General features: G+C 35.1%; 1 protein-coding gene across 2 annotated transcripts in view; it reads right to left on the reverse strand.

Moving 5' to 3' along the window:
• LOC145688422 (protein-lysine N-methyltransferase SMYD4-like) overlaps positions 1-19,399 on the reverse strand; it is a 405,746-nt gene that overhangs the window by 87,686 nt on the left and 298,661 nt on the right. For both annotated transcript variants that reach the window (XM_081762638.1, XM_081762639.1), the window contains exon 2: positions 2,889-3,730. In XM_081762638.1, the coding sequence (XP_081618764.1) occupies positions 2,889-3,717 (829 nt within the window). In that variant the 5' untranslated portion in view covers positions 3,718-3,730. The remainder of the gene's footprint in view (positions 1-2,888; positions 3,731-19,399) is intronic.

The raw sequence follows: 19,399 nt of genomic DNA on the forward strand, positions 1-19,399 counted from the left end.
TTTACATAATATTCTGCTAAAAGTGTTGCAGTGTACCTTAACCCTGGAACTCCAGACATATTTTTATACCTTTGTGTACCAGTCGGGTCCAATGGACCCACAGTAATATATTGAGACCTTCTAGCCATATAATTAAATTTTTGGGAGAAAATGAACAACGAAATACTAAACAATGTCATTTTTGCACTGTATTTATGAAGAAATAATAAAACACACTTCGTAGTTATCGTAGTTATACCGTATACTAGAAATATGGTAACTTAGCAGTATTACTATTTCTTTATATGAGCTCAAACAGAAGTTCTAATTTTTAAGCATAATGAAATAGTCGACCTTTTAAATGCACGTAATAACAACATTAGATTACAAGTAGCAAATATTTGCTTCCAGAAAACTGAAAATTATGATCCCTTTGGAAATTTTATCCTACCTTTGTTGTTAGTCCACTTGCAAATTGTTACTAGAATGTTCCTACGAAAAAATGGACAAAAAGCAGATTTATCATCATCAACTTCCCTTTTAGTATACTGTGTAAGACCACGGTCCTTTCTAGTTACATTGGCAGCACCAGCACACCCACGACTGGTAGTGAATGGTACTAAATTCCAATGTTTGCTTCATCTTGCACGTCGCTGTCACTAACATCAGAAAAATCACTCTCACTTGCAGATAACTCTAATAATTCACATTCCACTTCTCAATCATCTGTCGAATCACCAGAAAAATCCTCCTCTTCTGCCAACAGACATTGGCGTATGTCGTTTTTGGAAAGTCCACCACTTGCCATTATCCTCACACACTAAATCCAATGACTAAAGTGAAACATTCCCTGGCTAGTTCAGAATATATTATAGGTAGAAATTTATAATATGCCCCTGAGAAGAGGTTTCAGGGAGAACACCATAAACCAGTAGACATTACGTAAAAAAGGAATAATTAGTTAGGAAAACTTACTAAAACTGCATTAAAATCCTTTATAACTAAAATTTTAAAACGTAATACTGATAACAAAGAATAAAGAATACGCTGACGTTAATTCTTCCATCTGTGATGCACAATGTAAATCAAAACCAAAGTTGAACCAGGATTCCTATTTAAAATATACAATGGGTCCACTGGACCCACCTGGTACACAATGCTATAATTTTTATATGTACCACCTGACTTAAAGGAACAAAGTAATTCTCACATAATATGGGAGAGGAGGATCATCAAGAAAAAGTCACGGAATATTAGCGACCACTCACGAAAATTTTCTCTGTAATTAATAAACGAAAAGTCGTATGGGTCCAATGGACCCGTTTGGGACTCCCAGGGTTAATAAAAATTATAATTGTTAATTCTTTTTTCCGCAAAATTCAAGTATGTACTTAATGAATATAACAATATTTTCTCCTGAAATTAACAAAGTTAAAAATTTTATATACAAATATTTAGTCAACAAATCTTACAAGAAGTCATAATTTAATAGCAGAGAATTTGGTGTAGTAATTTCATAAAATATATTTATGTAACTTTTATATATAAATAGTCTTAAAAATGGGATTTAGGAAAGTTCGAAACTATATCACTATTATCTACTAATAAATGACCACTAATAATCTGTTTCTTATTTCAATGTTTGAATTTCACCTCAGGTGGTAGCGTAGTAATAATGGAGATGACTAGGAAGCCAAACCTACTTTAAGAAGCACGTTTATTGTAATTATTGCAGAAAATGAAAATCAGTTACTCTCAAGACGACCCACTTTAAATATGTGCCAGCAATCGTAATAATATTGAGTTAATGGTCAGCACAACAGTAAACTATTTTAGTCACACATGCTTTCAACCGAACACTATACTCCTCAATGGAATACTTGCATAAACACAGAAGATACATATTATAGTCCTACTTACAATACAGTCATAACACACTGCATTTCTACACATATTTTGGCATTCGGTGTGTGAATTTAAAACAACTAATGCGACGGAGCTTGAAACGTTTCTCTTGCCAGGGAAATATGTCTGAAAGTCACATAAATGTGAACGTAAAATATTATCTACCTTTCACCTTTGTGAGGGTTTTTGTATGTCCGAAGGTATCAACATTTCTTGTTTACTACAGGATACAGTTTTTTTTTTTTTTTTGGTATTCAATTTCTTTTTCTGCTTTTCCTATCGTTTTTCTGAACACTAGAGTTTTGCCATTAGAACATACGTAATTATTTAGACCCATAATAGGGTTTCGATGTCAGAATTTATTTATCGGGATTTTCAGTGTTTCTTGTTAAAATTATTTAGAGAAACATACTCGATTCTTAAAGTTATAACAATACATTGAACCCGTGGCCTCAATTTCTGCTTTCAATATGTTTAGCACTAGCTTTAAACTGAGTTTAATATAAGGCAAAATAAACTTAGTTTTATATTCTTTTAGCTTTGTTTGCTGTATGTCTATATAAGATATTATTTTAGTTAAATTTTCTGATAAGAGAGACTGAAACTACTACATACAATTGCAAAAATTATTTGCTTAAATTAATCCTTTTTGAAGAACTATTGTAACAATTATAGTGTATTTTTTCAGACATAGCCAGAAAAGTGACATAATTTTGTCGCTCATGCTTCACTTTCTTCACTTTATAGCTTCGTATTCAATCTGATGTGGAGGCAGCATACACAATTTGAATTAATTGCGTTTAAATATCTGCCTTCTATATTCTGAATTTACTTTGAAAAGTCGAATATAGCTTAGTAATATTTTCTGTTTTTTCAGAAGATCACCGTGGTTTCATATTTTGGTATTTCCTTATCAGTTTTAGGAAAAATAGCCTTTAACAAACTTACAAAAATAGTTTTTGAATATGAAAATAATAAATCTGGCAAACATTTTAAATGAATACCTGGGCTAATGTCTTCTTTAGCTACAAGATGTCTTCCGTATTGAGAAGAGAATGAAATGTTAACAGCTGACGAAGCGAAAGGTATTTTATCATTCTTGCCCTTGTACAACGAAGGTACAATCGGAAATGTAAATTTTTTATTATCATCGTTCAATCCAGCTGTCTTTTCTACTTTAATCGCTTTCATAAGGTTTACGAGCTCACCAGTAGCTTTAGCTTTATCAATATTATCCAAAGTGCTCTCTCTAAGTTTGGAAATAGCTTGTCTTATAGCAGTTTCAGCTTGTTTTGTCTCGCCAAGCTGAAACAAACATTTTGATTTTCGGAGAAACAGTTTGTAGGCATCTTCTCCTGAGTAGCCAAGCTTTAGAGCTCTGTGGATATCGTCGATTGCTAAGTAATGTTCCTTCAACTCAAATAATATAGCTGACCGATCTGCATAGCACAAAGACAAAATGTTTTTCGTGTCACGGGCATCAGTGTTATTTTCCGTGATACTAGGTTTTATAAACACATCGGAATATAGCGGTTGTTGAGGGACATAAAGAATAGCTTCTGTATAAAGGCGTAGGGCTTCATTATTGTCTCGAAGAGAAAAAGTTTTGCCAAGCGATCTCCATCTTTCCGACTCCTGCCAACTTTTCGCTTGAAACTTTGCACGTATTTGAAACTTTGCCACTTCTGGAAGCGTCATTATTTCAGCAAATCTATCTTTGTCAGTCTTTAACTTCGCAAATTCAACCAAAAATTCTCCGGAATTGCACACTCTTTTTACACTATTGTATAGAACATCGAATGCACCTTCAGTGGTCATCTCTGAAGTTGCCATTTTCGGGAACAACCTGAAAAGACAAAGACGGAAATGACTAAAGTTTTATAGAAATAATTCAAAACACTTAGAAACAATGAAATATGGCATGTGACCAACTGCAATAACATTCAATCAGGGAAAAAGAAAAAGACACGTGTGGCAATATAAGTCAAACGCTACATATTGCGTTGCAAGTACAAGGTAGCCTAAAGTGTTGAAATATGCTAGTAGTAGTAAACGCTGCAAAATATAACCAAAATAACAATGTACGTGGGGAACAGGGATAAGGAAATGTTTGAGCACACATCACAATGACATTTAACACCATCTTGAATATTGCGCAAATGTACTAAATGGAATTCATAACATGTGGTGTCATTTTAATAGTATTTGTGTAGAAATGAAAAGCAACTGTTGCATTTGTTCTACCGCTAATGATACCGAAGTGGTCATTTTCTTTGTTTATATCGTCGCAGGTGAGTTAATAGAAGAAGATAGACTTAAGGCGTTCAGAAGATAAATTTGAGATTATGGTAATCTCTAGAAAACGAAGCACCAGGGTGACTGTAGACAATTTTAAGCTCTGTCATCCGGAAAGCACTGCCATTGTCAGTAGTATTGTGTTAAAAGTGCCGAATAAGTTCCGTGAAATTGGATCTGTGGCAGATCGACTCATGACCGTTAAATCACTCACAGCAACAAACTAGGCTACAACTGCGGCAGCGTTGGCATCATTCAGTAGAAACCTCAACAATAGATTGCGTAGTTGTGTTAGTCGCAGCGCAATTATGTACGTTATGTTAGTGAATAAGTGATATCCCTATAAGGGGCAGCATGACTAACAATTTACAGAAGATTATCTATATCGTCTAGAATTTGCTCAAAATATCACAGAGCAGCTACGACAAAAAATCCGACATTCCCCCCACATATTATCCACTACTGAGGTGAACGTTTACACGTCGGGTGAAGTTAACAAAGAGAATGTGCAGTACTGGTGGTATAGTAATATGCAGGTGTTCTCGGCAAGCCAATTGTGTGATTTGGCGTCCCTTCTTCATCGATGGGACCTAACGACGAAGGATTATCGACGCATATACCTAGGTAAAAGAGGATATCTTGGCATTACTACTGTAGGGGATGATTTGTATCATCAAGTGCCTTTTTATCACCGTGACGGGTACGCTACAGCGCAGTACTCCAAGGAAGGGATGGTTGCATAAGAATGTGTGATTAATTTTGAAGAAATTTTATTTTGCCTAGGGAAATCACTTAGGTATAGGGAGTAAAAGCATCAGTGCACTCTCATCTCTGAAAACATACGTATTCTTAGTTTTTCGATTCATTGGCTTATATGTTAAACACAACAACATCTATCACTGATGGAATAGATCGTCTTACTTTTTGCAATTGCCTCTGTAGCCTATTTGACAAAACATTCATCTTCAGACATGATGTAGAGAGAACAGAAAGAAACAGGTACAACATCTGTAAGATTTATGGGATTCACCAATGGACTATAAGAATTAGAACATCCGAGTTAAACACACGTAAGAGAGCGACAGTGAGATTTAGGAAACTCTTTTTTTTTAGAAACGTCTTAGGTGAAAATATAGTTAAAAATTGGAGAAGGTATACGTAATTTATCTTTCTTTTCTTATATTCTAGTACACTTAGCATCCAAACATCTCCATCTAGGATTACGAGATAAAAGAAAAAGAGATATATTTTCATTTCAAGAAATAAATCAGAAAAAGATCTATTCTACTTGACCTAAACTCGAACTCACAAACTTTGAGTTTGTAAAATTAGAGCTCTACCTATTGAGCTAATAACTGCTACAAGCGCATTTCACGCTTCAGGAATTTAACACGACCTGTTCGTAAGACACTTTTCTAAGTCCTGAATGTATGCGTGAATTATTTCATTCGTTTCACTGTTCTTATTTGAGGGTGGAAACTGATTACGCTGAATGCCAATATGTTTCCCTGTCGTAAAGCAAGGGCCGTAATAAATATAAACAAGGTTCTAATTGTTATATAAAATTCAGAAGTATTTATTCTGTGTATACCACAATATAATGCAGTAACTAAGAAACATGATAATCACTAACGCCCGCGGAATTTTTTTCAAGGGTCTGGGGCGAAAGACCAATATAGACTTTTTTCGATCTATTGCCCTATATGCATTAAGGTAAATGTCATAACATTTACCATTGAAGGCGTACATCGTGTTACTTTCAAAATCGACGCAGTACGCTATTTGTCAGAACATTCATCTCCAGACATGATTTACAGAGAAAGAAAGAGATATGATCAGTGGGGTAAATAGTTTTACTGTGTCGTGTATCGATTGATTCGATCGATTATCGACTTACTCATACCCGCCCCCTGCCCCACGTATTTCAGCTGCTGCTATATATATTTACAGAGTGTTTGAAAACAACACCGACAACGTTTGGGAGGTGATCCCTAACACCAAGAAAAGACAAAAAGTATAGACCTACCTGGGTGCAAAAATGCTTCCTTCCGGAGTTATAGGCTGCCAAAAAGATTAAAAAATAAACGTTAAAGGACCATTTCCAAAATTATGGGACCTACCATAGTCGGTTTAAGACTTCACGTAGGAACTTGTAGTGCCCTATCCAGATAATCATGTTTCGGAATTCTAAGATAATTCTATAACATTTTTTTATAAAGGTAGTTGGTGAGCACTTGAAATTATATGCGCGTAGCCAAACAGCCTCTACAAAAATTGTTGCAGAAGTACCACAGGATTCTGAAACATGGATATTTGGATAGGGCACATACTAGTTCTTAAGTGAAGTCTTGAACCGACTACGGTAGGTCCAATAGTTTTTGAACTATGGACCTTTAACGTTTATTTTTTAATGTTTTCGGCAGCCAGGAAGGAAGCATTTGTGCACCCAGGTTGATCTATATTTTTTGTTCTTATCTTGGTATCAGAAATCACCTCCTAAACGTTGTCGGTGTTGTTTTAAACACTATATACATGTATATATATATACAGGATGTATATTCCGCCATTCCCCATTTTCGTTCCTCTTGGGTCCGAATATTCGTCTCAGGATCTTGTTCTCAAATACTTTCTGTGTATGTTCTTCCCTTAGAGTAAGTGACCATGTTTCGCAACCATACAGAACAACAGGCATGATTATCGTTTTGTATATTTTAAGCTTCAAATTCCTCGACAGAATTTGCGACGACAAGAAATTTTGAACCAGGGTGGATTGATTTAAATCAGTCTGATTTAAATCACGATATAAATCAAGATTTAAATCACTTGATTTTTTAAATAAAAATCGTTGATTTAAATCGAATTCCGAAATAAATTAATTTAAAGTGAAAATAAGTAAAATCTCGTTTATGTTCTGTTATTTCGATTATGGAAGTTAATAATCATAATACAATGAGACTCAAATGAACAGTATAGTATGAAAACAAGTGTCATGCAGGGGATGATTAGGGAAAATCCCGTTTTGAACAGGTAACGGAGCAATCCTACTTTCTTCTTTTCGTAACATTGGGTTTGGGTTTTAAAATCGTTAACTATTCCAACGGGGAAATCACCATCGACATTTAAGATAAAAATTCCTTTTTGTGCGTGTCTGTTTGTTCCCAGATAATAGGACGTATTTAGAGGGGTCCTATCCCCTCCATTTTTTTGTTAATTTTATAGCTTTAGGCGAAATTTGTGTATTTCATGCGGCAAGCTAGTTCTGAGTTTTTAAAAATAGGCCCTTGCCAAATATCAGTAACTTTTGTGATAAAAGGTGTCATTTTGATAAACGTTGTTGTACTTTTTCCTTAATGCTTAACCTTTTAAACTAGGAATGCAATGGATATACCCGATTGCAATGAAATGAGCTGAGCGAGCTTAAACTACGTAATCATGACTTTTTCCCCATGTTAAGTCTATGCAAGCGTTTTTCGGTGATTATTCCTCGATGGTACATCGGATTTTTGATTTCGACCTATGTTCTCACTCAGCACGACATACTCTATCAGCGTGCTAAGTTTGGTTGAGATCGGCCAAACGGTCTAGGAGGAAGCGTTTTTCGGTGATTATTCCTCGATGGTACATCGGATTTTTGATTTCGACCTATGTTGTCACTCAGCACGACATACTCTATCAGCGTGCTAAGTTTGGTTCAGATCGCCCAAACGGTCTAGGAGGAGTTCGCGGACAACCAAACGGCTAACCCGAGTATAAGAGCTTCGCTTCGCTCAGCTCAATTATATCACCTATTTTTAGGTGATAGCGTAGAATCTTCATTATTCGATTAAAAAAGTACCAATAAGGCTTTTTGCTTCGTTTTCTTCAAGACTGGAGGCATTTTAGAACACGTTACATATGTTTTCACGCCTTTCTGCGTTGAGGCATAGTATGTGATGACGTCATAAATTTAAAAGGATATTTTTGTTATACGTATTATTGTTTTTTGGCGGCTTACATTTTGCATTCAGAAGACTGAAATTTCGCACACGCGTTCAGCGCACCCCTTAATAATTTTCAGATGTTTTCACATCTCTGTGTGGAAACAGCGGGTTTCAGAGGGGCAAAAATGTTTTTTTAAAAAAGGATATTTTTAACAAAAAAATAGCTTTTTTCGTGATTTTCCCGTCTCAGATGGAGACATATGAATGGTACCGTTTGAAAGGCTGTTCTATTCTGAAGAAAATGATATATGTACTATGCTCCTAGGATAAATAGGGATGTCTCAGGAAACTGTTACCTGAGATCCTGTTTTATACGGGAATCTGGTGTACTTGGGGAATACTATTTTTCGCGGGCTTACTTTTGCACCTACAAAATTGAAATTTTGCACATTTACTCAGTGCACCCCTCAGTATTTTTCAGATTTGTTTCAGATCTCTGCCTTAAAACAGGGGGAGGGATCCACATAGGTAAGTATTTTTAAAAAATATTGTTAACAAAAAATTCCTTTTTTCGTGATTTACCCGCCCCAGATACACGATGGAGACATTTGAAGGGTACCGTTTGAAAATTTGTTTCATTCTGAAGAGAATAATGTACAAATCATGATCCTAGGACAAATAGGGATGTCTGAGGAAATTTTTATATTACATCCGGGTCATCTGGGGCATTGTGGGGATGTTCTTAGCTCATTGTTAAATAGTTTCCTTACCCTTACTACTCAAGATAGAAGCTTGAAATTTTGTAAACACATTTAGTACGCCCCTTAGTATTTCCCAGTTGATTTTGAGATCTGTGCGTTAAAAAGGGGAATCCAGAGGGGATCAAAAATTTTTAAAAAAAGTTTAAAAAATGCCGATTACTCTCAAAATTTTCCGCTTCAGGGACATGATAGGGAAATGTGAATGTTACCGTTTCAAAAGCTGTTCTATTCTAAGGAGAGTGATTTAAGTACCATGATCCTAGGATGAATAGGGATGATGCTGTAGCTGCTTGACTGAAAGTCTATAATTTACCTTTGAAAAGAGTTATAATTTAAAATGGTTAAGAAACATTCTTTGGGATTGATTTAGCTTAACGATTGGGGATAATTCAAAATTCAACCCCAATACTTTCACTTAAATTGGATAATTAGCATTTAATACTAATTCCTAATGCTTTTTCTTCAGTTCGCGACTTGTATTATACGAGAAGAAAGATTTGATTTAAATCAAAAAAATCGATTTAAATAAAAAAAATCAAGGAAAATGATTTTTTAAAAAAAAATCATGATTTTTTTCCACCTTGTTTTGAACCGAATAATAACACAAATTCCCTGCTTTCAGTCGACATTTAATTTCTTCGTGAATATGATTTTCCTCTGTTAATATTGATCCTAGATATTTGAAACTATAAACTTTATCAAAAATATTATTTAATAGTTTAACGCACCCATAATTTGCTGCATTACGGTCCCGACGCACTTCCATGTATTTAGTTTTCTCTGCATTTGCTTCTAAACCCATGTCCTTGCAAGCGTTTAATAAGATCTCTGCATTTCTTTCTATTGTTCTCCTATCATCCCCTATTAAATTTACATCATCAGCATATGCCATAACCTGGTGAATATCGTTCAACTCTAGGCCCTGGTTGCTATCTTTGATTTTCCTTATGGCGTATTCCAGAACAAAGTTAAATAATAATGGCGACAACGCCTCTCCTTGTTTGAGGCCATTTTCGACGTGAAAGCTCATGGACAAAACTTTTTCTACCCGGACTTTGCTTTGGGATTCATTTAAACATATCTTAATTAATCTAATTAGCTTTCTCGGTATTCCAAGTTCTGTAAGAACGTTGTATAATGTTTCTCTCCTAACCGAGTCGTACGCTTTTCTAAAATCAATAAATAGTTGATGTACCGGGGTATTGTATTCCCACTTTCTTTCGAGTATTTGGCGAATGGTAAATATTTGCTCGATAGTTGATCGATTTCGTCTAAATCCGCACTGATAATCTCCAATAATATCATCTGCGTATGGGGTCAGTCTTGCTAACAGAATATTTGAAAGGATTTTATAGGATGTTGACAGAAGAGAAATGCCCCGATAATTATTACAGTCAATTTTGTCGCCTTTCTTGTGAATTGGAACAATGATTGATTCTTTCCACTCTTGTGGCAATTCTTCTTTGTTCCAGATGAGGAGAGTGAGTTTATGTATCTTGTTAAACAATTTTTCGCCTCCAGCTAAAATTAACTCAGCCGGAATTTCATCTACACCCTCGCTGCAATGAAGATACCTTTATTTTCTTTACCATCACGAATATAGATATCTATCAATTACTGTAAAACGAACAGTTGTGCTCTCAGTTTTATGAACAATTTCCATACCCTTTTCCTCTTTAGTAAACAATCGTCCCATATGATTTTTAAAAAATATTTGGTAATTTCCTAATGAAAAGGGGTACGAAATTTCCACAAATAGGAAACAATACATCTATGCTATGGCGTAAAATGTGAACGAAAAGTTTGAGGCAGCCGTTAAGAATATAAACGGATCATCCGATATCCAGTCATGAACTATCACCTGCCGTCATTTCCAAAAGAACGGCTGGCAGAGGAAAGAAGCCCGGGTATTTTACGTTGTGATTTTCAATTTAACTCACTCTCTCCTGAAGAGAGGTAGAGGAAATTTAAGAACTCAAAAAAAAAAAAAAAAAAAAAAAAAAAAAAAAAAAAAAAGCGGGGCATATATATTATTAAACAATTCTAGTAAGCATCTTTATAGATTCGAAATGTTACGTGTCTGGGGTGGTTAAGTTGAGGAACGGGAACAATCAAATTAACTTTTTCGTAAATTAAATATCATCTAATATCGATCTAGGCAGTCCAGTTTTGAAATATGTTGTTTGGGGCAGGGTGAGAAATAATAGAGAGAAAACGCTCATGCAAAACGTGTCCTTTTTGTACTGTAAATGCATTATCGTCATTAATGAAATAATAGGTAAACATTCGCATAAACAGTTATCACGACGTATTTAAATTCTAACTCCGGAAGAAGTGACAACAAGAACGAGGACTCATTCTCCAATCCAGTGTTATAATGCAGAGCTGGACAGTGATACTCACATTAATGTACTTTCACAGGTGTTTTCATTACTATTATAATTATATCCATTACAGTAAGATTCGAGAGGTAGGTATTAGGAGAGATGGAAAATATATTGCAAAGAGAAAATAAGAAATAAGGAAGTTCTTTGAAGAGTGAATGAAGTTAGAAAAACACTGTCGTTGATAACAAAAAGAGAGAAATTGGTTAAAACCCTGTCTAAGGATGAATTTCCTTGTCAGAGACACTTTGGAAGGATTAGTTTCTGAAAGGAGAAAAAGGAGAAGGAGAACGTTCCAACTCGAGGACGGTATGAATATCGAAACTTTTGCTGCTTTAATAGAAACAAAAGTTGAGAATAGAAATGAATGGAGGATTGGTTTCCAGTAAGAACCTCTCAATATGGCAGAAAACTGGTTATGATAATGAGGTTATAGTCATGCTGATAATGAAATGCGTAGGGTTGATTGTGTTCATGAGGTGCACAGTAACGGTTTTCCTTTTGTAAAACAATTATGATTATTTATGCGTTTTATTGATATTTGAAGAAGGTATAAATATGATAAAGAATTCTCCAGATTTACAAGTCTTCGTCGTAAGGATATATGGAACGTATTAGAAATGCCGAATTGATTAAATCATTATTATTATTTCTAGCTCTAGTGGTAGAAGAAGTTGTAGTATTAGTAAATGAAGAACAGTTCCGTAATTGCAAGGAAACAATACTGTTTGTTCTTGATCAGTCATATTTGACCACTAATAAGGATGTGCCTTATGTATTCATCAATTTTTGTTGAACACGTTACGTTCCCAGAGGGCAAGAATCAAAATTGATACGGCTGGAGTCATTTTGTAGACGTGTTGTTGGTATTTTATCAGTGAACAAAGTCGTCTCAACTGTAAGACTGAGAGAAATTAAGTAATTTTCATGTTATTATACATCTCAAATACCGGCATTGCAAATGGTAAAAATGTCCTTAATTATCTCAGTGGGAATTGAATCCAAGGCGCTCAACTTGCGTAATCGATGCTTAAGCCACTAGTCTAAGATATTACTATTAAGTAAGAGGAACAAAGACTCGATGTGAAGTATATTTCGCAAATTGCACACTTATAAATCCAGTGTTGTAACATCGACGCAACACTCTGATTTGGATCATGATAAAATAGTAAAATGTTATGTAGAAACAATAGTTCAGAAAATTCAAATTTAAATTGATAAGCAAAAAGAGATACAAACACGCAAGGACGTGAAGGAAAATGGTCTTTAGAGGCATTCGAACCCTTAATAAGCACTCCTCTTGATTGGAATCTTGTACTTCATTCCACTGGATTATTTGTTAATGGCACACGATAGAATATATATGATTATAAGTTGTAGTAGAACGCTGAGAACCAAATTGTCCAATAGAGATAATAGAAAATAGGAAATGTCCAGAGAAAGTAATTACTAAAACGTAAATTTTACTTTGATATTAAATATTGTTAGCTGTAGTAGTAATAGAAGTAGTAGTTGTTGTGTTGTAGAAATATGAACGGTAATAATAATATTATTGGATATTGTTGTAGCATTTAGATAATAGGAATATTAGCGCCCTCCTTGAGCAACGAGGCTATATGTTTTGTGAAACTGCAGTTTAAAAATATTTTCGGGTATTTCTTTATATTATTTCACAAGGCAATAATATATTGTAGGTTGTCATGTTTAGTGATTTATCCAGTCTCATCGATATTGTGGGAATCGAAATATTGAGAACAGGCGTGTCTAAGCTTTCTTCTGTGAAGGCGTCATATGTGATCGAATCCCTCAAACGTACGTTTTACGCATATTTTCTGTTTAAAGCCATTTTGTATGGACGTTGTTTTCTGAAATGTAAAAATTATAATGTAGGCAAACTGATACTGAAGCCAGTTTCTTTTACCACGCAAGGAAAGCTAAAATAGTTTGGAAATGATCAACAATTCTAGTAATAATGTCCATAATGAAAAGGATAGAAGTTAAAGCAAAAGGATATTTTCAAAGTTGCATTATTTACATATAAATGCAAGGGAGTAAAGTTTTAAAAATAATAATTATAACTTTTAACATTTAGAGTATATCTACACCTACAAAACTTGAGTTTTCGGTATCTAATTTTACAAAAATGTTGACAAGTTTGTAAAAATGGATTTTGTAAAGAACATTACATTTATTGTTTTCCATTGTGGCCCGCAATATGGTGGCCAACTGCTGTATTGTCCCAGTGGGTTCAAAACAATATTGAGCAAAACTGACAGGGAGAGACAGACCATAATAATTATGTTTGTTAGTTTTATAAAAATAGGCGCTAGGGTATGATCAAGTGGGTGGTTATAAGAGTTGAAAGGTTCCAGAAGCCGTGAACCATAGGTTCGTTTTGTAATATGAATCGGTTTCAAACGGTTAACAAACCGAAAAATGGTTTTATATTCTATTGATCATTAACGCATTCTGCCAAATGTATTAAGTAAAAATCATGGGAAATCGTAATTTAGTTTAAAAGTGAAACAGGAAATCCACAATTACTTAATCTAAAATCAACACATACCTTTAGAAGCTTTCCCAAAATATCCTTAGAATATTCTGGAAAGTTTCAATCTAGTGTCTGTTTTCAAACTGAGTCCAACCGAATTATGATTCGGTTTCAGAAATAAGCCGACACATTCGGTTTGAACCTTAAATAGAAACGAAGCCGGTTCATCACCTTTCGGAACAATTCTAGTAGCTAGACTGTAGTTGTTCTGTAGTTGGTCCAGTAAAATTAACTGCCATTATGCAGTGCAAATTTGGAGTTAAAGCCCCTATATAGCAACCCGCCAATATATATAAAGGGGCTTTCTTTCGAGAAAAATATCTAACTAGGAAAAAGTAACAGACAATTTTCTGACAATTTTCTTCTTCACGTCATTGCGTATTTGCATATCTTTTTTCTTTTCAATTTAAATTTGGATTCTCTGTACTATTGGTTCTTCATAACAGTTTCGTGTTTTATCATGACCGAAATGAGTTTTACGTCATGAATTCAACATTGGGTCGTAAAAGCGCGCAATTTGTAAAATACACGTTGCATCGATTTTTTGCTCCTCTTAGTGAATAGTGATGTCTTACAGTAGTGGCTCCGGTGTTGGTTTCGCAAGTTGGAAGTCCTGGATTCGATTCCTGCTGAATTAATTAAATATATTTTTACAATTTGTAATAGTGATATTTCCGATATAAGATGAAAAATATTCAATTTCTGTCCATTTTAGAGTAGAGAAGACTTTCTTTATACATGAAATACCAACACGTCCAAAAATGACGTCAGCTGTATCAACTTTGTCTTGGAAGGCAACGCCTTTAGTAAACAACTGATAAATACATAGTGGACATCCCTATTACGGGTCAAATATGACTTACCAAGAATAAACCTTTTTGACTCCTAGGAATTGTGGAATTTTTCTTCATTTTCTTCTTCTTCTTCTACGACTACAGCTAGAAGTAATAATAAGAATGATTTAAACAATTTGGCATTATTAATACGTTCCATATATGCGTTCAACGAAAATTTGAAAACCGGGGCAATACTTTACTGCATTTGTATTTATATTTTCTCCAAATATCAATGTAACGCGTAAATAATTTTAATCGCTTTGCCCAAACAAATCTCATTACTATGTAGCGTATGAACACAACAAACCCTTCGTATTTTACTATTGGCATAGCTATAACCTCATTATCATAATCAGTTTTCTGCCACATTGAGAGGTTTTTACTGGAAAGCAATCTCTTTCCATTCATGTCTATTCTCAGCTTGTTTGTATTAGAGCAACAACTGTTTTGATATTCATACCGTCCTGGAGTTGAAACCTTCTTCTTCCCCTCTTTCTCCTTCCAGAAACTAATCCATCCAAAGTATCTCTTGTAAGGAAATTCATCCTTAGACATTGTTCTAACCAATTTCTTCTTCTATGCTATCAACGTCTTCTTCTACCTTCATTCGCTCTTCCCAGAACTTCCTTATTTTCCCTTTCTAGATGATTTTCCATCCTTCTAAGTATTTACGTCTCGTATACTCATATGATGGATATACTTATAATTGTAGTAAAATATGTGTGAAAGTACAATGATGTGAGTATGACTGTCCCTCTCTGCATTATAACCTTAAATGGAAGGCTGAGAGCCCGTTCTCATAGACATTTTCCATAGTTAGAATTTATTAAATATATATCGCTATAACTGTTTATATGAATATTTACCTATTATTTCATTAATGATTACAGTAGAAAAGGGACATTTTTGGTGTGGGACTTATTCCAATTAGTTCTCACCCTGCCCCAAACACCCTATTTCGAAAGTGGATTGCGTTGTTGTATTTCAGATGATATTTACAACTTATAAAAAAGTTAATCTGATTATTCTCTTTTTAAACACAGCCACACTAGACACCTAATATTTCGAATCTATAAAGTTGCTTACTAGAATTGTTTAATAATATATATGCCCCAGTGGCGGGTTTAGGGGAGGGCTACAAGGACTACAGCTGAGGGCAACAAAATATGGTCAAATTTCAGAAGTGGCAAATTACTGAAAATATGAAAATATTCAAGATGATGTAAAAAATGTTAAAGTTTTGCCAATAGAAAGCCTACAGACTAGAGATGTGGAAGACGATGTGCTGCCCATAGAAAAAGGCATATAAAGATACCGCTCTTTATAGTATTTAGTATTGCGTACCGAGCTAGCAAAAGTGAACTTTTTGGTACTGTATTATTGGTTGGTTTTGATAAAGTTGGCTAATTTGAGCAATTTCAATCATCAGGAGTTACAACACTGATTTCCGGTACTGATGTTTTCTGATGGAGTGTAGTGTGTCGATTTACATTTTGTAACACATAATAGGTGCGTTCTTGTGCTATTTTAATAAACCACCAGGCGAAGAAAATTACTATTTATCATAATAGTATAATTACATCACAGTTATTGTTTGTTCAGTGTTTTCCGGAGACGAAAAGAAATACAACAGCTTTAGGACTAAGTCAATTAACGCGGACAATGTTACTGTTTAATTTTAATAAGCAGTGTTTGCCGGGCATAGTAGGATTTATTTTAAAGGCAAAGAAAGTTTTGAGTGAGTAAGTTTAGTGAAAGAATTGATTAAAGAGAATAATTACGTGTGGGTGCGATACTAGCAATAAATCATAAGTGACGGTAGGGAGGGTTTAAGTGGTGCTACTTACCAGTGGTGTCCGTCTCGCCTTATGTCCACGACGTACCCCCCCAATTGTCTATCCGTAGGTGTTCTTCCATGAAAATATCTTCTATTCGGTTAATTTTTACACCCCCTCAAACATATTTATATGGATTTTAACCCCCCCAAATATTTCAATGACGCAGTTTGCGTCATAGCCCCCCTCTCTGGGCACCCCTGCTACTTTCAGAAAAGTAGCATTAGAAAAATTACGAAAAGAGCAGGAAGTGTTAAAGAAGATTTCAAAAATATTTAACTTGTTTTGAAAACCGTAAACTGGACATGGTTCAGGATCATCTGGTAGCAAAACTCACGTTCAAACGAAAAAATCTGGACAAAGAATAGAATTGTCCCAAAACAAATTAGGACTCCGAAATTGAGTGTAAAGCTAAACATACTGAACTTGAAAACAACAAAGATTTGTCTAATTTAATTTCTCATGGAGCTCAAATGCTAAAGAACACTCAGAAAAGTATGGAAACGTTTTGTGTTTGATCCTGCTTTGTGGCTTATCAATGAAAACACCCGGGAGTACGTCATAAAAAAGGGAATAAACAAAGACATTTCAAAGTTAGATTTTAGCCGCTCTAAAAGATTAATTCTGGGGCAACATCCACTGTCGCGAACCCCTTGGGGAGGAGGGGATCATGTTTCCTAATCTTGAAACTGGTAGGGTTGTTTAGCCAATAATTCGATTTGAAATGTCCTTTTGGGGAGAAATGTGATTTGTGTCCGACTGCCACAATGGAAAGTGAGATGAAATTGATGTTCCTTCCTGAATGTACAGTCAGAATCTTTAGAACCTAGAGGTTGGATATATAAGATATGATAGCTTTTTCCAGTGGCAGAATAGTTTCACTGTATGCCTGATAGTTGGACAACCAACATGACAGCAAATACATGCCTAAAACAATAACATGCCACGATATTCCTCCACTTGGAGGGAAAAGTATTACTAACTGAGAGCATCACTTAGAGAAAGAACTACGAGATAAACTTGCAGAAATTCCATTCATGTTAAGTTCTAATAGTTTGGAATTAATGCAAAGAAAACGAAAATAATAACACGCATCATGCAGAGACCGAAAAAGTATAGAAAGCTAAACAAAATGAGAAAGGAAGGAAAGATGGAAAGGAGAGCGTGAATGACATGAGAATAAATTAAATTTAAACGCTTACGGATAAACAGTCTGCGTCTTTCTCCCTGCGTCTGTCTTGAGTTTTTCTCCCTTTATGGGATAAATCTCTTTCAGAATCAATCACGAACCTTATTAACAATGTTTAATTTTTTTTTTAAAAAAAGTAACTCTTAATCCAGGCTGGGATTTGAACAGAGGAACCTTAGAATGACAGTCATACACGCTGCCTATTTAGCTACACAGACCACATCAAGTGTGTTCTTAAATCAGCCACTATGCCCGCTTTTATCAAACGTGTTGTTAAATCAGCCATTGTCTGCGAGTTACTCCAGTTCTATTTGAAGTTTCAATTGAAGACTTGAATTGCAGAACAAGGACTCGCGGTGGCTCAGTGGTAGAGCATTCACCTCCGGTTCTTGAGGTCAATAGTTCGATCCCATCCTTCGCCGTGTGGGCTTTGTGGTGGACAAACACCGTGCTCGTGGGTTTTCTCGAGGTATTCCGCTTCCACCCACTTTCTTGATTTCACCATTTCATTCATTTCTCATCATCACCGTATTCTTTAGCTTAGCCGGCATAATCGTGGGACGTAAAACTTAAAGATTTCATTTTTTTTGAATTGCAACACATCCCTAGTTCACGCTTTTTCTTCGTATTTTTCGTTTTCTGTTTTTTGTTAGCATCTATGTTTCAGGGCTATTCACGTGCACAATACTAATTCTAATCTACTCTATTTATTTCTAAAGAAGGGCGCTTTCCGCCGATATGTATCTTATGTATGTGGGGGGTCCCACGGCGGACAGGAGAGGGTAATTACTTGTTTTTTTGTTTTTGTTTTTTGCATCAGGATTTTGGTGATGGCATTTCTTCCCCCTTGGCGATACACTCATAAAATGCATATCAGCAGAAAGCTTCATTTTTCAGGAAAACATTGCTACTAAAATTATCTTCCTATCTTAATTAGAGTTTGAGTTATTGAGGTTTAAACTGAGTCACATAAAGGAGCGATCAGAATGTGACTATTTCACATTGATTAGGCGGCTCAATGGCCGTAACTCTGTAACGATGCATTTCCCGACATATGGTCATCTGAACATTTTTGCTTGTCTATTCATAAGGAATCTACCACTGAAGTTTTGCCGTACCTTTTTTCCCACCCTGTATATACAAGATCCGTTTTGTAGAATTACGAGATAACTCTTTTTCTCCTCAATCAATCTACAAAACGGGTCTTGGAAGAGGTGGTCTCACTAGTAATGACATCTCGTACCGTCGTTACGTAACACACACAGTATAAATAAAGTTTAGAAACCACAAATTGCAATTTCTGCAACGGATAATACGGTAAGGTGTCTGCTTGTTGGCAACCCACGTTCATATCACGGCTGGTACGGTTTGCTTTTTTTCCCTTTCAAAATACATTTCCATATGTTTATATTTCTTCTTAATAATTAGTTTCTTTGCACTTTTTGTAGATTATTTTAAATTAGTGGACGTTAAGTAGTCAGACGTTAAAATACATGTATGACTACTTTATCCGTGTATGTAGTCATATATGTATCTTTACATATTTGTTTCTTTCAACCAGCGTTGCCACGAGACGAGACACAACCCTTTGATACGAGTCACGAGACGAGACAGACTGCTTGCCCCGTCTCGTTTCCGAGACGAGACAAAACGTCTTTTGAAATGCCTCGTCTCGTCTCATGTCTCAAAAATGCAAACATAGGTTTTGAAATTGTTTAAAAATTTATTAAGTCGGAATAAATTA

This window comes from Thermobia domestica, chromosome 6 (assembly GCF_964235325.1).
Source record: "Thermobia domestica chromosome 6, izTheDome1.hap1.1, whole genome shotgun sequence".
In the NCBI taxonomy this organism is placed as follows: Eukaryota; Metazoa; Arthropoda; class Insecta; order Zygentoma; family Lepismatidae; genus Thermobia; species Thermobia domestica.